Genomic DNA, 17,094 nt, shown 5'->3' with positions numbered 1-17,094 from the left:
CTGGAAAAAATTGTCTGTGAAAAATGAGATAAGTGATGTACTAAAGAAATAAAGCTTTTAAGATTTATATTCTCTAGATTGAAAATAGTCAGTTAGTGCAGAATACAATTGCCAGAAGAGACTGCCTGTTTGTTTCCATCCCCAATTCAAAGTGAATGGATTTATACATACATACATACATACATACATACATACATACATAAAAAGGTAAAGGGATCCCTGACCATTAGGTCCAGTCGCGGATGACTCTGAGTTTGCGGCGCTCATCTCGCTTTATTGGCCGAGGGAGCCGGCGTACAGCTTCCGGGTCATGTGGCCAGCATGACTAAGCCGCTTCTGGTGAACCAGAGCAGTGCACGGAAACACCGTTTACCTTCCTGCCGGAGCGGTACCTATTTATCTACTTGCACTTTGATGTGCTTTTGAACTGTTAGGTTGGCAGGAGCTGGGACCGAGCAATGGGAGCTCACCCCATTGCGGGGATTCGAACCACCGACCTTCTGATCGGCAAGTCCTAGGCTCTGTGGTTTAACCCACAGCACCACCCGCGTCCCTACATACATACATATATTCAAACCCTTAATAATTTTGGCATCCAGATAGCTGAAGGAGCCACAACTCCCATACCAAGCTACCCACACTTTTGGAATCCTTTTCCGATCCCTTACTCCCAGTGCCTCCTTTGGAGGTGAAATGGGTATCAAGTAGCAAGGGGGCTTCTTTTTGGGGGGGGGGGCTGTGGTGTCCCAGCTATGGAATGCACTTTCCAAGAGGCTTCTTGGTACCAGTGCTTTTTAAAATTTCTTTTTAGTGCCTGATATTTTTAGCATGATTCATCTATAAGCTTTTTATCTTTGTGTTTTATTGGTTGGGGGGGGGGTTGTATTTTTTTTTAAAAAAACATTCACATTGTTTTATTATAATCCGGCCTGGAATGAGTTGTGGGAAAAGGTGGTATATAGTTGTTTTAAATAATTAAATATTTTACACTGTGCTTGTGCTTTTAACAGCTACATCTATTCCAAAGTGCTATAAAGCTGTAATCATTCATGGGTTTGTAGAAGAACTGGTGGTTAATGAAGATCCAGAATATCAGTGGATAGACCGAATCCGTACACCAAGGGCATCAAATGAGGCCAGGCAGAGGCTTATTTCATTAATGTCAGGTAATTACAATATCATTTATTTCATTGAAAAAGGCACACATGAATCTAATAAAGGCTCTGCATTTCTGTTAATTTCTGTTGAGCTGTTTTGCAGATTTTATTACTGTGTTTTAAAGCCAGCTGAACATTTTATAGTTAACATTACCTGAAAGAATAGAAAAGTATCGAGTTTGTAGTTCAGGGTTGCTTCCTGAATAATCCTAGCCACTGGAGACTCAGATGGCCATGGTGGTTAGGACAACATTCCACCAACAGCAACTGTTGTGCAAGCTGCACCAGTTCCTCCGCAGAGGTAACTTGGCCACAAGCTAGTAAATGCATTAGTAATTATGTAGATGTTATTCATATAAATCTTGGTAAATAAAATAAAACAAGTAACTTTTAGACTGGATTATTGCAATGCACTCTATTTGTAGTTGCCCTTGAGGCTGATTTGGTGGTATATACAGTGGCTAGGATGCTTGATGGACTATCCTACCATGCAGATATTACTTTTGTAAGGAATTGTGCTGGTTGTCTGTTTGCTGACAAACTGATTGTAACGTTTTGTTACTCTTCTTACAAAGCCCTGTACAGCTTGGGACCAGACTACTTGAGGGCCTCCTTCTGTTTAAGCCAGCTCAGTCCCTGTATAAACCAGCTCATCATTGTGGGAGGCCCTTCTAGTCATGCACGTCCAGCAGAGTTGCATCACGTGACTGAAAGGAGGGCCTTCTCTGCTATGACACTCACATTGTCGAATGACCTCCACTTAGAGATATGATGCAGGTGTTTCACCAGCCAGTAAAAGCTTACCTGTCACAGTTGTCAATCCTGGCCACTGATCCTTAATACCAGCTTTAAATGAACTGGATATCTGTTACATTCTTTACAAAAAAACCAAATACAGTAAACTAGTTTGTTATTTTTATGATGAAAATGCTTTCTACATTTATTTTAAACAGATAAAAATAATTTCTCTCTTGGGTATTAGGAAGTCTACAAAAAATCATATTAATAGTAACTGGTAAACATTTCACTTGTTAACATATACAGTAACTTAATATAGCAATAATTTACAAACAGATACAGTAATTGCAACTTGGGGGTGGTGATTTCTAGTCTGTGTTGAAACTTTAGCTCACATTATACAGCAGCCACGTATCCCCTGGAAAGTTGGAATTTCAAAGGTCATTTTGAAATGTTGAACTATGTAAGCAATCTTTACAGAATAACAGTGTAGACACTGAATGAGTGAAGATCTGCTCTTAACTGCTTAATGATTCTTTTTCATATACTTGGCCGCTGATTCAGCCTACAGTTGTTTGTTTTGCACTGTTACTAATTATAGTAGTTCTAGCACTTAGCAAAAATATTTTTTTTTTACTTTCTGAAAGTATATTATTTACAGTATTTAAAAGCTGGAAATCTGTTATGTGCTTTCTGATGGAATATTGCCTCCTTTGGAGGGGGTTGTAGTCCATCTGAAGGACTGTGGGGATTTCTGCACCATTTCTCTACTTTTTGCTCTTCAAGCACCTCCACATGCTCTATAAATTGCTTGCTTTGTGACATGTTCAGTTGTAGTTTGGAGGAGGTGTGTGGTCACAAGCATTTAGTTTTGAAGGTTGTTTTTTAATATCCGTAACAACATGGAAAGATGATTTAAATTACATCCTGTTATACAGAAGATGTAATTCTTTTGTATAGCTAAAGTTTCAGTGTCCATTTATTTTCAAATTTTGCATCAATCTATGAATGCTTACATAGTACATGCAAGAGCAACACAGTCGGGCCTGCCACAGAAAATGATCTACAAATATATTTAAAGTCTGCTTGTAGTCTGCAGGAAAACACTTTTGGTCTCGTACTAATGATGGGTTTACAGTCTCAATGCACTTGCCTACTATTAACACTGCTCCCTAGAGATTTCTTGTTGATGAATTTTGCACATTAGAGAGCGTTTCTAAATTCTTTTCTAGGCAATGGATTTCAGCACTGCCTATCTATCTTTATTCTGAACTTAGTTTACTACCGAGTAAATGAGTATAGGAATGAAGCTGGCATAATTTATATTTATATTTAGAGAGATTACACACACACACACACGGTGTCCATTGTTGTTTTGTTTAGCACTAATACATAAGCTGTTGCTCCTAGAAGCTGTCAGCATGCAACAGCAGCCATACCCAGGGTCCAGCTTTGACTAGCTGTCTAAACCAGGAGAGGGTAGCCAGTGGATCTCAAACCCTCAGTGAGTTAGGGACTTCCTCTGCATGTGAAGAAAGGCTCTGGAGGATTGTGCTGTTTTAAAATAAAAGTGTAGCAAATTTGAATAATAGCTCCTATTTTATCAGTATTATAATATATTAGAAAATGGCTTGAAAAATGTTTGGCGTCTATTTTCATGGTTATAAAAAGTTTCAGCAGAGACACTAAGGGCCATATAGTTGTCATGAATTTAACCTGTGTACAGGAAACCTGTTTGCAAATAAGCATATATCTGCATCTGTCTTATTTCTGCTACAGGGATAGGGAGCCTGTGGCCCTTTAGATGTTGAAGGCTCATCAGACCTGAAGAATGAGTCCAACCACATCAGAAGGGCCATAGCTTCCCTGTAGCAGTTCTATAGGCATCTATAAAATATTTTTATGCATCTGTAAAATTGTAACTGGTGAAACAGTCCTTAAGCCCATGTACTTCTGGATGACAGAGCACAATTTTTTTTTTAAAAAAAAATGAATAAATCATGCTATCTAAATGTGAATACATTTTTCTGTTCTCATCTTTTTCTTATTATCAGACTTGCAAATATATTTTAAGTTAATTTCTGGCTAACTGGCATATACCTCTTTTGCAGGAGAGCTGCAAAGGAAGATTGGCTTGAAGGTACTTGAAATGAGAGGGAATGCAGTTGTTGGCTATTTGCAGTGTTTTGATCTGGAGGGAGAATCTGGACTAGTAGTACGAGCCATAGGAACAGCCTGTACCTTGGATAAATTAAGTAACACATCAGCATTCTTACCCACATGTAATTCCCCATCCAAAGATATGAAGGAGTAAGTATGAGTCAGATGTTCATTGGAAAGAGATTTTCATGTTTTGTTTATATACTCATACAGTTTTGCATAATTTCATTTGTCTGCTGTGATTTCATACACACGTTCCTGCCTACCAATCTTGTTGGTAATTTTTTGGAATTTAGAAATCTGAGGGGATTCAAAATGAACTGATGGTCCTATTTGACCAGATGCTGCAGAAATAAAATTTGTGTGACAAATGCCTATGCAGTCATACCATATATAATTCTAGCAGTGTTACACAAGGTGCTGCTGATTGTGTTTGCCTCTTCTACGTTGCAGTTCAGTGTGCGAGTTTTACTGGTAGTGAACCTGCATCAATGGAATGTTTTGTCTTTCAGAATGTTTTGCCATATTACAATTTTTCAACAGGCCTTCTGTTTCCAGTACTTGTAGTCTGAATGTGCATCTGCATAAGAGACAAAAGTATTACAATGTGAATATTAAATGCTATAATACCATAAGATGCTAAGCTCTTTCTATCAGGTTCTTATATCTGCCTTTATTCTAAATAAGAGAGGGAAGCACCAAGTTGTCTTTGCTGCTCTTTGACCTGAAATAGTAGGCAAGCTTTCACTTCACTTATAGTTCATGGAGTTCAGTTTTTAGCATGAGCAAGTGAAACAAAAATAGTAGCATGCCAGCCTGAAAGCACCTTGTTTGGGAAAGCTATGTATATGCCTGGTGAAATAGCATCTAGCTACATTTACAGCATCATAAAGGCTTTTTTATGCCAGCCCTAAGAGAAGGACCAGCATATGTTTTTTCTGTGTGTGTAAATTGGGATTATGTGTGTTCTAGTTGAGATAGCTGGAATCTTGAAAACTATCCATTATTTAGGAGTTTATTATTGAAAATAATTATTTTCATACATTGCAGTATGTGCAAATGTTAGACTCACCCTCCCGTAACTGTATATTTTGTCAATATGCTTTGTACACTGCTGTTGCTGGGATTGCTGAACCTTAGGTTTCACACCTATCTCATAATTCTGCAGTTAAACTTGTCGCATTCTGTTTCCATATCCCTCTAAGGTTGGCTCAGGTTTTATGAGCTGCTGCAGGAAGCACCACACTGACATGGTCTGTGTGAAAGCAATTGATAGCTAAATGCAGGGTATATGACCAAAGTTAGTCTGTGCGATAGCTAGTCAAGTTGCTTTTGCACTGGTAAGATAATGCTTCCAAATCTTCATTCTGAATTAGCTTCATTCATTGTTCAGAGTTGATGCTACTTTGTCATGGTTGATCAGACAATCAAAACAAAACGCTTTGTGAACTCGAATGTCACTGGCTATTTTTATTTATTTCTGTTTTCAGCTAGCCATGAGACTGGTCCACAGATACTGGCTTGGCTTGCTAGCAAACCTTTACTTGATCTTGCAACATACATCCTTCCTCAAATCCTCTGGCATGCACAGAGGGCTTGGGGGGGAAGAGTAGACATTTTTCCCCTTTTAGCCTTAGTATGGAGAGAAATACTGCAACCCAGAGCATATTTTTTCCCTGCTGTTTCTTGCCTTTTCCAATTCTCAGCACAAGTGAGAGTTTAGAGAAGTATGGGCTACTGGGTTTTATTTTCATCAGAAAACATGAGAAACTCATATATTATGAGTAATTTGTATATACCCATCTTTTTGCTAAGAGCCATGTTTTTTTTAAAAGGAAGACAGTTTTTCTTTACAAAGCTTCCCTGTAGTGGAATCATAGGTCCATAAGTAAAACCATGCAATTGCCACATTGCTTTTACACATCTAATAACCTGCTAAGAATGTTCGCCCTACATCTGTTGTCATTCCATCTTGAAAAGAAAATGGAAACATTATTTCTCCATTCCCTGGTTGCACCTTGCATGCTAAGATTTTTATGTTTATTAGAAACAGAATTAAGCCAGTCTAAAGAAATTGCATTGAATCCAGGTATTACAAGATTAGCAGGCACCTACGGGTGTTTCTTTCTTCCCAGTTAACACATTGCTACAGATAAAATGTCACTTTTAACAAGGTAATGCTTAGCTGCTTTCTTAAGATTTCATCTTAACTGTTTAGAGCAGGGGTGTAAAAAAAATGAGTTGGAGGGCCAACTTCTCAGTGAGTAGATCCTTGGGAACCACATCCATTTTTTTAAAAGAAAAAATTTGAATCCCAGCACAATTTGTTAAACATCTGCTGCTGAGTCCCCCCCCTCACACCACAATTTCAAGTATTTCACTGTCTGGTGTATATCCCTGACGGGGAGGGTGGGGGGGCTATGAACGAGAAGCTCCTGTCGGAATCCACTGTCCAATGGCTCCCTAGTTCATCTCCCTTGTGTGAGCATAATTAATTTGCTGAGGCCTTTACTTAGCATGAGATAAATTGGAGTGGCAGGCTAGAGCCATGTCATCGATTGATCTGCTTGCGAGGAAGCATGCCAGTTTGCCATTTTTGGCTTCTTGGCTCACAAGACTGAAGTTCTGTGAAATATGGTAGGTGTCCTGTGGGCCATGTTGGGAACCACAAAAAGATATGATAAGGCCCTCAAGCCTTACGTTTGACACCCCTGCTTTAGAGCCTGCTCTTAAAGCTCCCTGAAATATTTTTTAAATGTAACTTTGCAATCTTTTGTATGTATTTTTTTTCTTTCCTTCCGCCTTGGCTGCAAATTCTCTCAGGTCTCCGCTGGTTCATCCACCAAGCCATGGATGTCGCTCGACTCACAACAGCCCAATTCACACAGCTACTGGCTCACGGCTTACTCAGAACTTCTCTGTGTCTGTTCCCACTCTCATCTACACTGGTACGAGACTGCTCAGACTCAGAAGCTGGGGAGAGACAGGCTACAGGCACAGTGACTGCAAAGGGCAGGCAGGCAGGCAGTGTAGGCAGGTACCACAAAACTTTTCTCACTGGGAGTCTTACTCCTGGAAATAACTACATTAGTCTCCATCTGATACAACAGAGGGGATAGGTGACTGGAATTTAACCATCTGTTGCTGTACTTTTGCTTGGTGTGTGTGTGAGTTTTTTTCCCTTTCCAGTTATAAACTGAAAAACCTAAGGTGTGAAAATATCCCTTGTCATGGGGGAAAAATATACATCTTGATTGGGCTTCAGGCTTAATCATGATGTCCTCAAAGATGTTTCTGTGACTGAAGTCTTAATTTGGACAAACAGGTAAGGTACTATTAAATGTAACCAAGGTTGTCAATACAGTGGTATCAGTCTGGTTTCCTTCTTTGTTTTTAGCTGTGGCACACTGCAGATGCTAAAGGATAAGGAAACTTTCTTGGAAATATATATGTGTGTGTGTATATATAAGTGTCTGTGTCTGTGTGTATATAAACACACAGATATATGGTCTGCAATTGTCTTTGTTTTCCTTTTTGATAATCTGGTTCAAAAAAGCATTTTGCACTGCTGCCCCAAGTGATGGTTTTGATGGGTTTTACTTTCTTTGCCTGTTTTTCTTGGTTTTTGATGCTTCATTCCTCAGCTGTGTATTTTGTTCTTGTTTTTCTTTTGCTATCAAATATTTGCCATCTCCCTGCAATAATGCTGAGTTGGTAAACAAACTTTTTGGTTTTTTGCCGTTGCCTTTGGCCTCATAATCCAGCTTTGCACTTCAGGACAACTAGTGGCCCTTCCCCATCCCTTCCCACACCCTGTTGTTGGGATCATGCTGCTATCAGCCCGGTCCTTTGGCATAGGATCACTGAATATGTTTCCACCTTCTTCTGGCAGGATTCCTTTCAATGAAGATCCCAATCCCAATCCTCATTCATCAGGACCCTCCACCCCTCTGAAAAACCAAATCTATTCCTTTTCACCTTCCAAGTCCTACAGTCGACAGTCCTCTTCTTCTGACACAGATTTGAGTTTGACACCCAAAACTGGTAAGGTGCTGCCACCCACGTTATTTTGATTTATTTATTTGTTTTGTTTAATTTGTGTTGTTTCTATTAGCTTTTTTACTCACTTCCTTTTCTCTGTTTTTTGGCATGTAAGTTAGCACAACAACCCTAAAATAGGAGATCTCTCCTACTCCAATAAAGTTTGAAAACTGTCTATATGTCTAACTCTTATGAATTGCTTTTTGCATTATTTAGTTTATGGACAGCTTTTGCAAGCTGACATATAGTACATCAGAATATAACAGAAAGGTCACAAGGAGTTTCTTTTAATTTCCTCCACATCATATTGCAAATTATGGAGATAAATAGTCACCATAATATGTTGGGGAAGTAGTTTCGCATGTCCTTTTTAACAGTGTCATACTCATAAGACTAACTACCTTCTAATCCAAATATGTTTCTGTATGCGTGCACTTCTTGGCAATTAATCACCTGAGCTTTCTAGAAATTTGGCAGACGGGCTGCCTGCTGAGCTGCTTCCAAGCTATGTACAATTGGCATAGACACCACCTACTTTTAGATAGTAGTAAATTCTTGTTAGCAACTTATGTTTTTGATGTAGAAAACATTTTAAGTTTTATTATTTCATTTAATGTATGGAGTGAATGCATGCCATCTTACAAACACTGAACAAATGCCATCATCCCTTAATGTTGCTGCTTTACTCTGCCTGCTAATTCAGTGGTTCTCAAACCGTGGGACAGGCTTCCCTTAGGAGGCATGAGGCACCAGGAGAAAGGTTGTGAAGTTCCAGTCAGGGATAGGATCTCGAAAATTGTAGTGCCATCCTTGGGCTTCAACCGAGACCTCAGTGGAGTACCCCGTGACAAACAACCTCTCTGATCAATGTGGGACTTGAGGCAAATTGCATCCTCAGTGTCCCATCTTCTCAGGGTGATTTGACAGACAAGAAACCTAGAAACTGCTACTGCTTTTATCTTTGATGAATCACTATGCAAAGCTCCAGTTTTCTTTTCTAAAATACATGTGTGGCGGTATTATCCAGATCCTTATGCATAACAGCAAGTCACTTGCACCTAATTTAGGTGCAAGGATCTCTACGGGTTCATCTGTGGAAAATAACTGATATTATGTGCAGAATGTAGTGGATGTTTGAAAAGGAGCCTGAGTTCAGAAAGTTTGAGAAACACTGCTCTATTTGGCTATGTGCATTAATTTTCATGCAATCTACTTTTGTTCTTTTTATCTTTAAGAACAAACTCTGCTAGAAGATAATGCAATTGTTTTGGTTGTCTTTTTGTTTTTTGAAATAATAATTTTAGAAAATGCTACAGAATCTCAGCTATGAACAGCTGTATTTTAAATCCAGTTTTCCCCTGCCCCATTTTGTTGTTGCACTTGACAATATTGTAGGCTGGGGAAACCCAGCTGGATGGGCGGGGTATAAATAATAAATTATTATTATTGTTGTTGTTGTTGTTGTAGGTGAATTTAGTAATGTTAGGGAGTATGTTTTTCATCTGTTTCCTCTTAAAAGAGTACATCTTTATTTTGTACTTCCTTTGCTAGATAAAATGATACCTACTGTACATTCCTGTTTATGTTGATTTAAGAGGCTATTTTAACATGTGGTGTGGATCTAAACTTGATCATACTTTGAGTAGACCTATGGTATCCATGGGACTTAAAATAACTTAAGTTGGCTTCGCTGGGTCTGTTTTAAATATGGATCCAACCCATTGTCTTTACAGAAATAAATTATTTTTTTATGCTGTTGAATTTAAAGAAATGGAAAGAAATAGTTGACATGGCATTAACCATTCTTAGAAAGTAGGCTAACATTTGTGCATGTGTGTGAGGGAGAGAGAGACAGGCACGCACACATACACACACACACACACACACACACACAGACAACATTTACTGCGCTAGATCTAATATAACTAATGGGAGGAGCAAAGATCTGAACAACTTGTCCAAAATCTTGCACTCACTTACATTCCTTTGACTTTGGTGACATTTAAATGGGCTAATTGGCCAGACCATGGATAGAATCCAAAGGGACTCTCATGCAAATGGGATACATTTCTGCTCATACCAAGTGTGTTTGTGTGTGTGTGTTTGGGGGGGGGGGGAATTCTACATTTTCTTCTGATTCCTTCCTCCATCTGCATCTACCCTGTTTCATATCCCATGCTATTCCTTATGACCCCAGTCCTTTTCATTGGCTGAAGCCAGACACAGTGTCTGGAAAGCTTCATTCCATTAGTAGAATTCCACTTGGAGTTTGTTGGATCTCAAACTCTGAAACTAGTTCCATGATCTCAAGAGAAGTTTAGACACATTCTGCTTGAAGAGCAAGCCTCTGTAATGCATGACAATCAATAAGAGTTTTCAAAAACAGATTTCATACTGAAAGTTACTTCCTCATTCCACTGATAGAACACTTCCCATTCGCTAAGTGGCACCATAGACTACAATCACGTCTAACCAGATAGAGTATACTAATAGAAATGATGGTGTATATTCTTTCTAAATATATTACAAGTGTATATTGCTAAAAAAGGGTCAAGTTTTGCTGTCAGTGTAGGTTAAGTGTTAGTGATTAGCATCTTCAGAATGCTACTTTGATGCAGCTTACTCTTGATTTATGACTCGTGCTGTTTTTTGTTTTTTGCAAACCAGCAGAGTAATCTTCCTAATAAAATGTTGCTAGCTGATTTTCTAACACTGGTCATTACCCTAACATATATGTGGAGGAAATTGAGAAGATAGGAACTAAAAGAGTAGATCAAACATGAAATTTTTACATGAAATAAAAATTAAAGGCTGTGTGGTTCAGGTTAAGAAATTTCAAATTTTTTCTGAAAAAGAAAATGTACATTTTTTAGGCTCGTGGAAAGTAGCTGTTCATCATCTGCAAGCAAATTTATTTTGAATATCAGAGTTTGAAATAAAAGTAAAAGCACATTGAAACTATTCCTGCTATTAAGGAAGAACAGTTTTTTAAAGTATCATTTGAATGTGCTCTTCATTCACATTGTAGTGCTGTATTTGTCATTTCATTTATTGTATGTCAGTAATAGCTCATTCATATTCTGTTAGGTTGTCTGTTCGTTTTTACAAAATTTGGTTTTGCTTGATTCATTTTGCTTTTTTGCTTTTTGATTTCTTTTTAGTCATCTTCTGAAATCTATCATCTCTACTGCTTCCCTCCACAGCACTTTCCCCCCAGGGACCTAGGATTTTCCTGTATCCCAGCTCCCCTACACTATCTTGTGATTCCCCACAGCTTAAACAGCCCTGTCTCCTTCTCTCTGGGTCTATCTCTAACCCTCTTCACTCTAGCCATGCCAACCCAATTCTGAGGAAAAGTGTTTCTTTCACTGAAGAGCTGCTTCTGGCTGCTTCTGGTAGGATCAATCTTAAATCGCCTTGCTGTTTTTTTTTAGTCCCACTATTGGCACTGAGGGTAGTTTTAAAGCTTCTCTTGTTTTCGCTGCACACCCTTTTAAAACTCTGAAAACTGCTGGCTGCATGACAATAACAAAAGTCTACTCACTAAATGGGTTTTTCAACTTAATCAGCTCCCCCCCCCCTTTAAAGTTTGGTCACCATTTAAAGAAACCTCATCCTTTTTATACTACAGACTTTTCTCTTTTTTCTCCAAAAACTTTACCAAGCATTGGTAATTGGCTTGTTTTTCATCATTAGATGGTGATGTAATAATTCATTTCCAGTCATTTTAAAATGTTCCTCTGTTTTACCTGGAACAAGCATTCATTCTTCCTCTTCAGGCCATTTCTATTACTCTGTTGACCATCATGTGGCCATCAGCCATATTTGGTTTCTGTTTTGAATACCATTCCCAATATGCACCTCTGTTTTGCCTGTTATTTCTCTAGATTGCTTTGCTGAATACATACTTGGTTAGTGTATGTCTACAGGCAGTGTTTTAGTTGTCCTTTCTTCTGCAAAAATATGTTTCATTTCCACAAATAGTCTTCATTCCATTCTGTCTTCGTTCTTAGTATTGTATAGTCCCTTGTAAGATCTCAAATTAGATTGACAATACAGAATGGGACTATACAGATGCTAATGTTAGTTTCCTTATCCAAAAGCAGCTAAAAATATTTCCTTTGATATTAGTTTTTGTCCTTACTCTAGAATCTGGCAGTTTTAATAAAAGTGGGGGCGACAAGCAACATGTAGATTACCAATATAAGTTCAGACATTTACAACCACTTTCTGCTTGCATTATTTGGATTTGTGAATTTGCAAGTGGTTAAAAAATTCCAACCATTTCGAAATTAATGTGTGAATGGGTGGGAAATCTTAAACCTTACAATGAGCTTATCTGTTCAAATTGTGGGTTTCTTTTTACTTGCCTTATTTTAAACAGATTAGTTTTTAGTCTAGTATAGGATGGTATTTAGTGTATGCATCAGTATCTGAATTGTCAAATGGAATGGCTGCCCATATTTATTTGAGATAGGGATGCCTTTAAGGGGGACAAGGGGCTGAGAGGGCCCCCCCCCCAATTTTCAAGGAAGTGGACAGGCCCCCTCAATATTCTGCAGCAATGTTCGCACACTGTGTGAGCATGCCATGTGACGTGCGCACATCATGCTCAAGCTGCACAGTGTGTGTGTGACACGTCAGCATTTTGCAGAGCGTGGGCGGGTGACGCCAGTGTGTTGTGTGGTGTGCAGGCACAGTGTGCGCACGTTGTGTGGTACTGGCCCCCTCAATTGCAGGGGCAAGCCGGTGTGCCTGATTTTGAGATACTTAGAGTGCCAGTGATGTTCTGTTTTGTAAGTACTATGTGCTAATGGGCAAGACCCCTTTATTTCAGTGAGGCTTGCCCAGAAGCAGTTTCTGGTGGTTTATATCTTACGAGAGAGAATAAGCATTTCATCACTGGAATTGTTATGATTTTTAGACAAGACTGATCCATATTGGTGTAAGGAAACTAGGCAGCATTGAAACAAGCCCTTAGCAAGTATATTGTAAAAAACATTACTGGCTTTGATAGTAGAAATTGCATTAGAAACACAGGAAGCTGCTTTCTGCGAAGTTAGACCTTTGGTCCACCTGCCTACACAGGCAGCTTCTCTCCAGAGTTTCAAGAAATAGTTTCCTTTCCCCACCTGCCAATGTCAGGGATTAAACCTTTGCATGTTTTCTACCCCTGAGCTGTGGCCTTCCTTATTATTTTAGATGCTCCTGCTGTGTGAACACTGAGGTGTAATGCCCCTAAATGCTTTAATACTTTACCCTGAAAATTTTACTGTAGAAACTAAAAGTGTTGACAGTTGCACGTTTGCCTTTCTAAATGCTCTGGGCTCATGTGAATATCATATAGTGCAAAACTCTAAGGTTTAGACCACTGTTGTGGTGCAAAAATGTTCTATTACTCTGAAACTTTTGAAAAGAGAAGTACATAAATAATCCAATTAATGTCAGGAGAAGAGAGTCACAATCTTTTGCCAACAGTACACTGAAACCTCTAAAACGATAGGTTTTACTTAACCACAATTTATGAGCATGCTGACAGATTTTTTTTATTCTAATTGATGACCTGCTTGTAAAAGTTAGAGCTTGAAGCCTGAAGTTCCCAGTATTATCAGTGAAAGAAAGAACAAACTATGTTTAAATCTTTCGACCTTCTACTGTTTTATTTCTATCTACACTAAATCTCTTTTAATTTTTCTGTAAATGTTGATGGAAAATTTTGCCATCTTTTTGCTGCATCAGATAAATAAAAATACATTATTAGGTCTTCTGTACAATTAGAAATAAAAAGACCGACACATTGTATTTATCAAAATAATGGTTTTTTGTGCAAAGGTACATGGTAAATGATTTTGGCTTTCCGAATCTTGCAAGTTTGAACTTTCATAATTCTTCCATTTGCATGTATATGCCATGTTTTTTAAATGAAAATTCAGTATAATATATTATTTAGCTGTTTGATATGACTGCTTACTTACATGCTGATATCCTTTAGGAATGGGCAGTGGGAGTGCTGGAAAAGAAGGGGGGCCATTAAAAGCTCTGTTAAGACAGCAAACTCAGACGGCTTTGGAGCAAAGGGTAAGAAAAGCATGATAATCCTATTTTTAACTTGCATGTCTGAACCTGTCACTGTGGAAATGTCTCTTTATCAACTGCTAATTTCCTTGTTCATTAAACAACTGTTATCTCCTTATGTTGATCCTGAACTGTATGGGATTTAATCCTTGTTCAGATGGGAGAATTAGATATCCAAAACAAGGACATGCCATGGAGTATTCCACCATAAGTATGTACAGTGTTTCTGTCCTTTCTCCCAATTTGATAAACACTGTTGGATATCCATACTTAGACTCTAGAAAGCTCTAAAACAGAATTTAAAAAGCTAAATCTTCATGTAAATGAATTTGTGTGCCATGTCAAAGCAGCTATAACCTCCTCCAACTGCTCCCTAAGCTTGTATTTTTTAAGTGGCTATGAACTAGAACTATAAGCACATTCTGCCTAATGCAGCCTTTCTCAACCTGTGGGTCCCCAGATGCTGTTGAACTGCAACTCCCATCACCCCTAGCTAGCAGGGCCAGAGCTCAGGGATGATGGGAATTGTAGTCCAACAACATCTAGGGACCCACAGGTTGAGAACCGCTGGCCTAATGGATCTAAGCTCAACTGGATACCTGCACCTAAATTCTTTGTGAATTTCTGATTTCTTCACTAAAGACAAACTTTTACTTGGGTTTAGAGGACTGTACCAAATGTTATATACTTAACACTGTATATGCACACACCATTAAAATGTGGATTAATTCTAAAATGAATAGCAGCATTAAGTTTGTATAAGTTGGATGATTCTCTTTTCATTTCTTGTGTTACCCATTGCTAAGGGAGGATCGCCTCATAGGTTCTGTAGAAGGCGGGTATGTTCCAAATCATTGTGTGACATTTCTTTTAAGCCCTCTCTTTTTGTGTTAATTTTATTTTGAAAACCCCTTTCGAGTTCGGAGTTACATTTTAGGAATTTGGGATTATTTGTTAATAGTATTATTTCCAGATTCCCTTTAGAATCCTTCGGATGCAAATTTATAAATATTTCTCCTCAGATCATTTAACAAATCCAAGTCCTCCTTCTTAACCAATAGTCCGCATGACTGTACATTTCATTTAACTTTTCATTTCATTTAAATAGCAATTCATATTGTTTATTTTGTAATGTTTAATTTGAAAATAAACTAACGCAAAAAGGAAGTTTTTACCCTGTGCCCCTGTCTTAGTAATTTAAATGTTTTGTGGGTTTTTATATGTTGTTCGGGTTGATAAACTTCATTTTTAAACTCCCTTTGCAAGCTTTTAATACTTTGATGAATTCTTTATTAATACGTTTATTGGTCATGAACAATAATTATAAATGAGATACAACTTTGAAAAAAGCTAGGCTTAAAATGTATCTTTAAAAATGCCCTATACCTTCACACCGAAGAGTAGCATATAAACTCTGTGTGACGGTACATTGTGGGTCTAATTGGCATACTTGAAATATGCTTTAATTTTACATCTGCTTCTGTTTTCCCCTCTCCAGTCAAACCATTTGTTAGTCATCTGTAGTGCAACAAACCAAGTATTACAGCTATTCCTTCTATTGATTTTTGTGTGGATTATGCAGAAGTGTTTGTTCCTGTAGCCTGTACCAGTTTTAGGGTTTAGATTGTAAGCCAGTAATGTGGCTAGGAAATAATTTCCAGGGGCTGGTTCTGATGTTACATTCGCTACTTAAGGAATGTAAGAAAATGGCTGAAGATGTATTAATGTTTGTTCTGAATTATTATATGTGCAAAAATATACTCCCAATACTAAGAAAATAATATCATGGCAGTGAACAGCTTAAAATCAACAATAAAATTACATTCATAAAACAAGTACTGTACAAAAAAACACTACAAATCGGCAATCATTTTAATAAATCAACATAGTAGGATTACCTCTCAGAGTAGGCCTAGGTGAACAGATGAGCTGGATTAAAGGGACATCTAGTTCAAAACTCTTCTCTCCTAAAGCAGCTCCCTAGATGTCCCCAGGTGCCTCTCAAATTGGAAATAGTATAAGCAAAGTCTTGGATTGCTCATATATACTGGTCTGCTGTGTTGTGTGATGGCACAGCTGGCTTTTTATTTTTATTTTTTAAAAAACCCATTGACTTATAGTATAAGGAACTGGAGTGGAAATGGGTTGAGAGCTCTTGTGAGATGATTTATTGTTGATGTCTCCTGTGCAAATGCATTTTGCAGTCTTTTTATTATGCCTTTTTAATTGGAATACACGGGACGTAGGGCTCTTGTTGGCTATTGGTCATGAAACCTCTACATTTGGAGACTATATAACTCTGAATATCAGGACTAAATATAATTAGAAGTCATGAGATTGAAATGTAGATGGCATGGGACAGGCCTATGTATCATGAGCTAGAATATGGCAGATGCCAAAATTACGGTTTGGTTTTATATATTGATCTAGTTTGCAAATTACACCAAACCATGGTTTGTGTTGCAAGGAAGAGCTGTAGTGAGTCTTGGGCTCGCGCCCTCCCCCTCTTGTTTCAGGCATGGAGATCAGAAACTTCTGTTTTAGATTATCCACAGTTTAGCATTATATCCAAAGCCTAAACAGTGGATAATCTTAACTGTCCTTAGTGAAAACAAGTCAGCATAAACTATGCTTTGAACTTGTCTTGTTTCCAATCACCATAGTTAAGACTGACCACAGTTTGTCAAGGTTTGGGCAACACAACAAAATGTGGTTAATGTAAAACAGAAGAAAAACTTATGAATGCCTCCTCACTGCCACCCTGGAAGAAGACGATGGTGGTGGGGGAACACACAGGCCAAAGGCTTGCTTCAGATCATCCTCATGGTTTAGCATTACAAGCAAATGATTCATTGTGAGTTTGAACTGGAAAAAAATGAGATGGCTTGAAATAATCATGGTAATGCAGGCTTAGAGGTTGCAA

The 17,094-nt window shown here is 38.2% G+C and overlaps 1 protein-coding gene across 32 annotated transcripts in view; it reads left to right on the top strand.

Annotated features, from left to right (window-relative positions):
• The window catches only part of C2CD5 (C2 calcium dependent domain containing 5), an 88,369-nt gene that overhangs the window by 9,830 nt on the left and 61,445 nt on the right, over window positions 1–17,094 (top strand). For 8 of the 32 annotated variants that reach the window (XM_081879662.1, XM_081879656.1, XM_081879634.1 and 5 more), the window contains exons 5-11: window positions 1,011–1,166; window positions 4,007–4,205; window positions 6,879–7,088; window positions 7,948–8,099; window positions 11,300–11,491; window positions 14,089–14,174; window positions 14,978–15,010. In XM_081879662.1, the coding sequence (XP_081735788.1) occupies window positions 1,011–1,166; window positions 4,007–4,205; window positions 6,879–7,088; window positions 7,948–8,099; window positions 11,300–11,491; window positions 14,089–14,174; window positions 14,978–15,010 (1,028 nt within the window). Of the gene's footprint in view, window positions 1–1,010; window positions 1,167–4,006; window positions 4,206–6,878; window positions 7,093–7,947; window positions 8,100–11,299; window positions 11,492–14,088; window positions 14,175–14,977; window positions 15,011–17,094 lie in introns of those variants that run through there. The other 24 variants (XM_081879647.1, XM_081879649.1, XM_081879653.1 and 21 more) reach the window with 11 other exon arrangements.

The sequence above is a fragment of the Podarcis erhardii genome (assembly GCF_964252035.2).
Source record: "Podarcis erhardii genome assembly, chromosome: 10".
In the NCBI taxonomy this organism is placed as follows: domain Eukaryota; kingdom Metazoa; phylum Chordata; class Lepidosauria; order Squamata; family Lacertidae; genus Podarcis; species Podarcis erhardii.
Note: the sequence above shows the minus strand (reverse complement) of the source record. Positions and strands in the feature narration are given on the sequence as shown.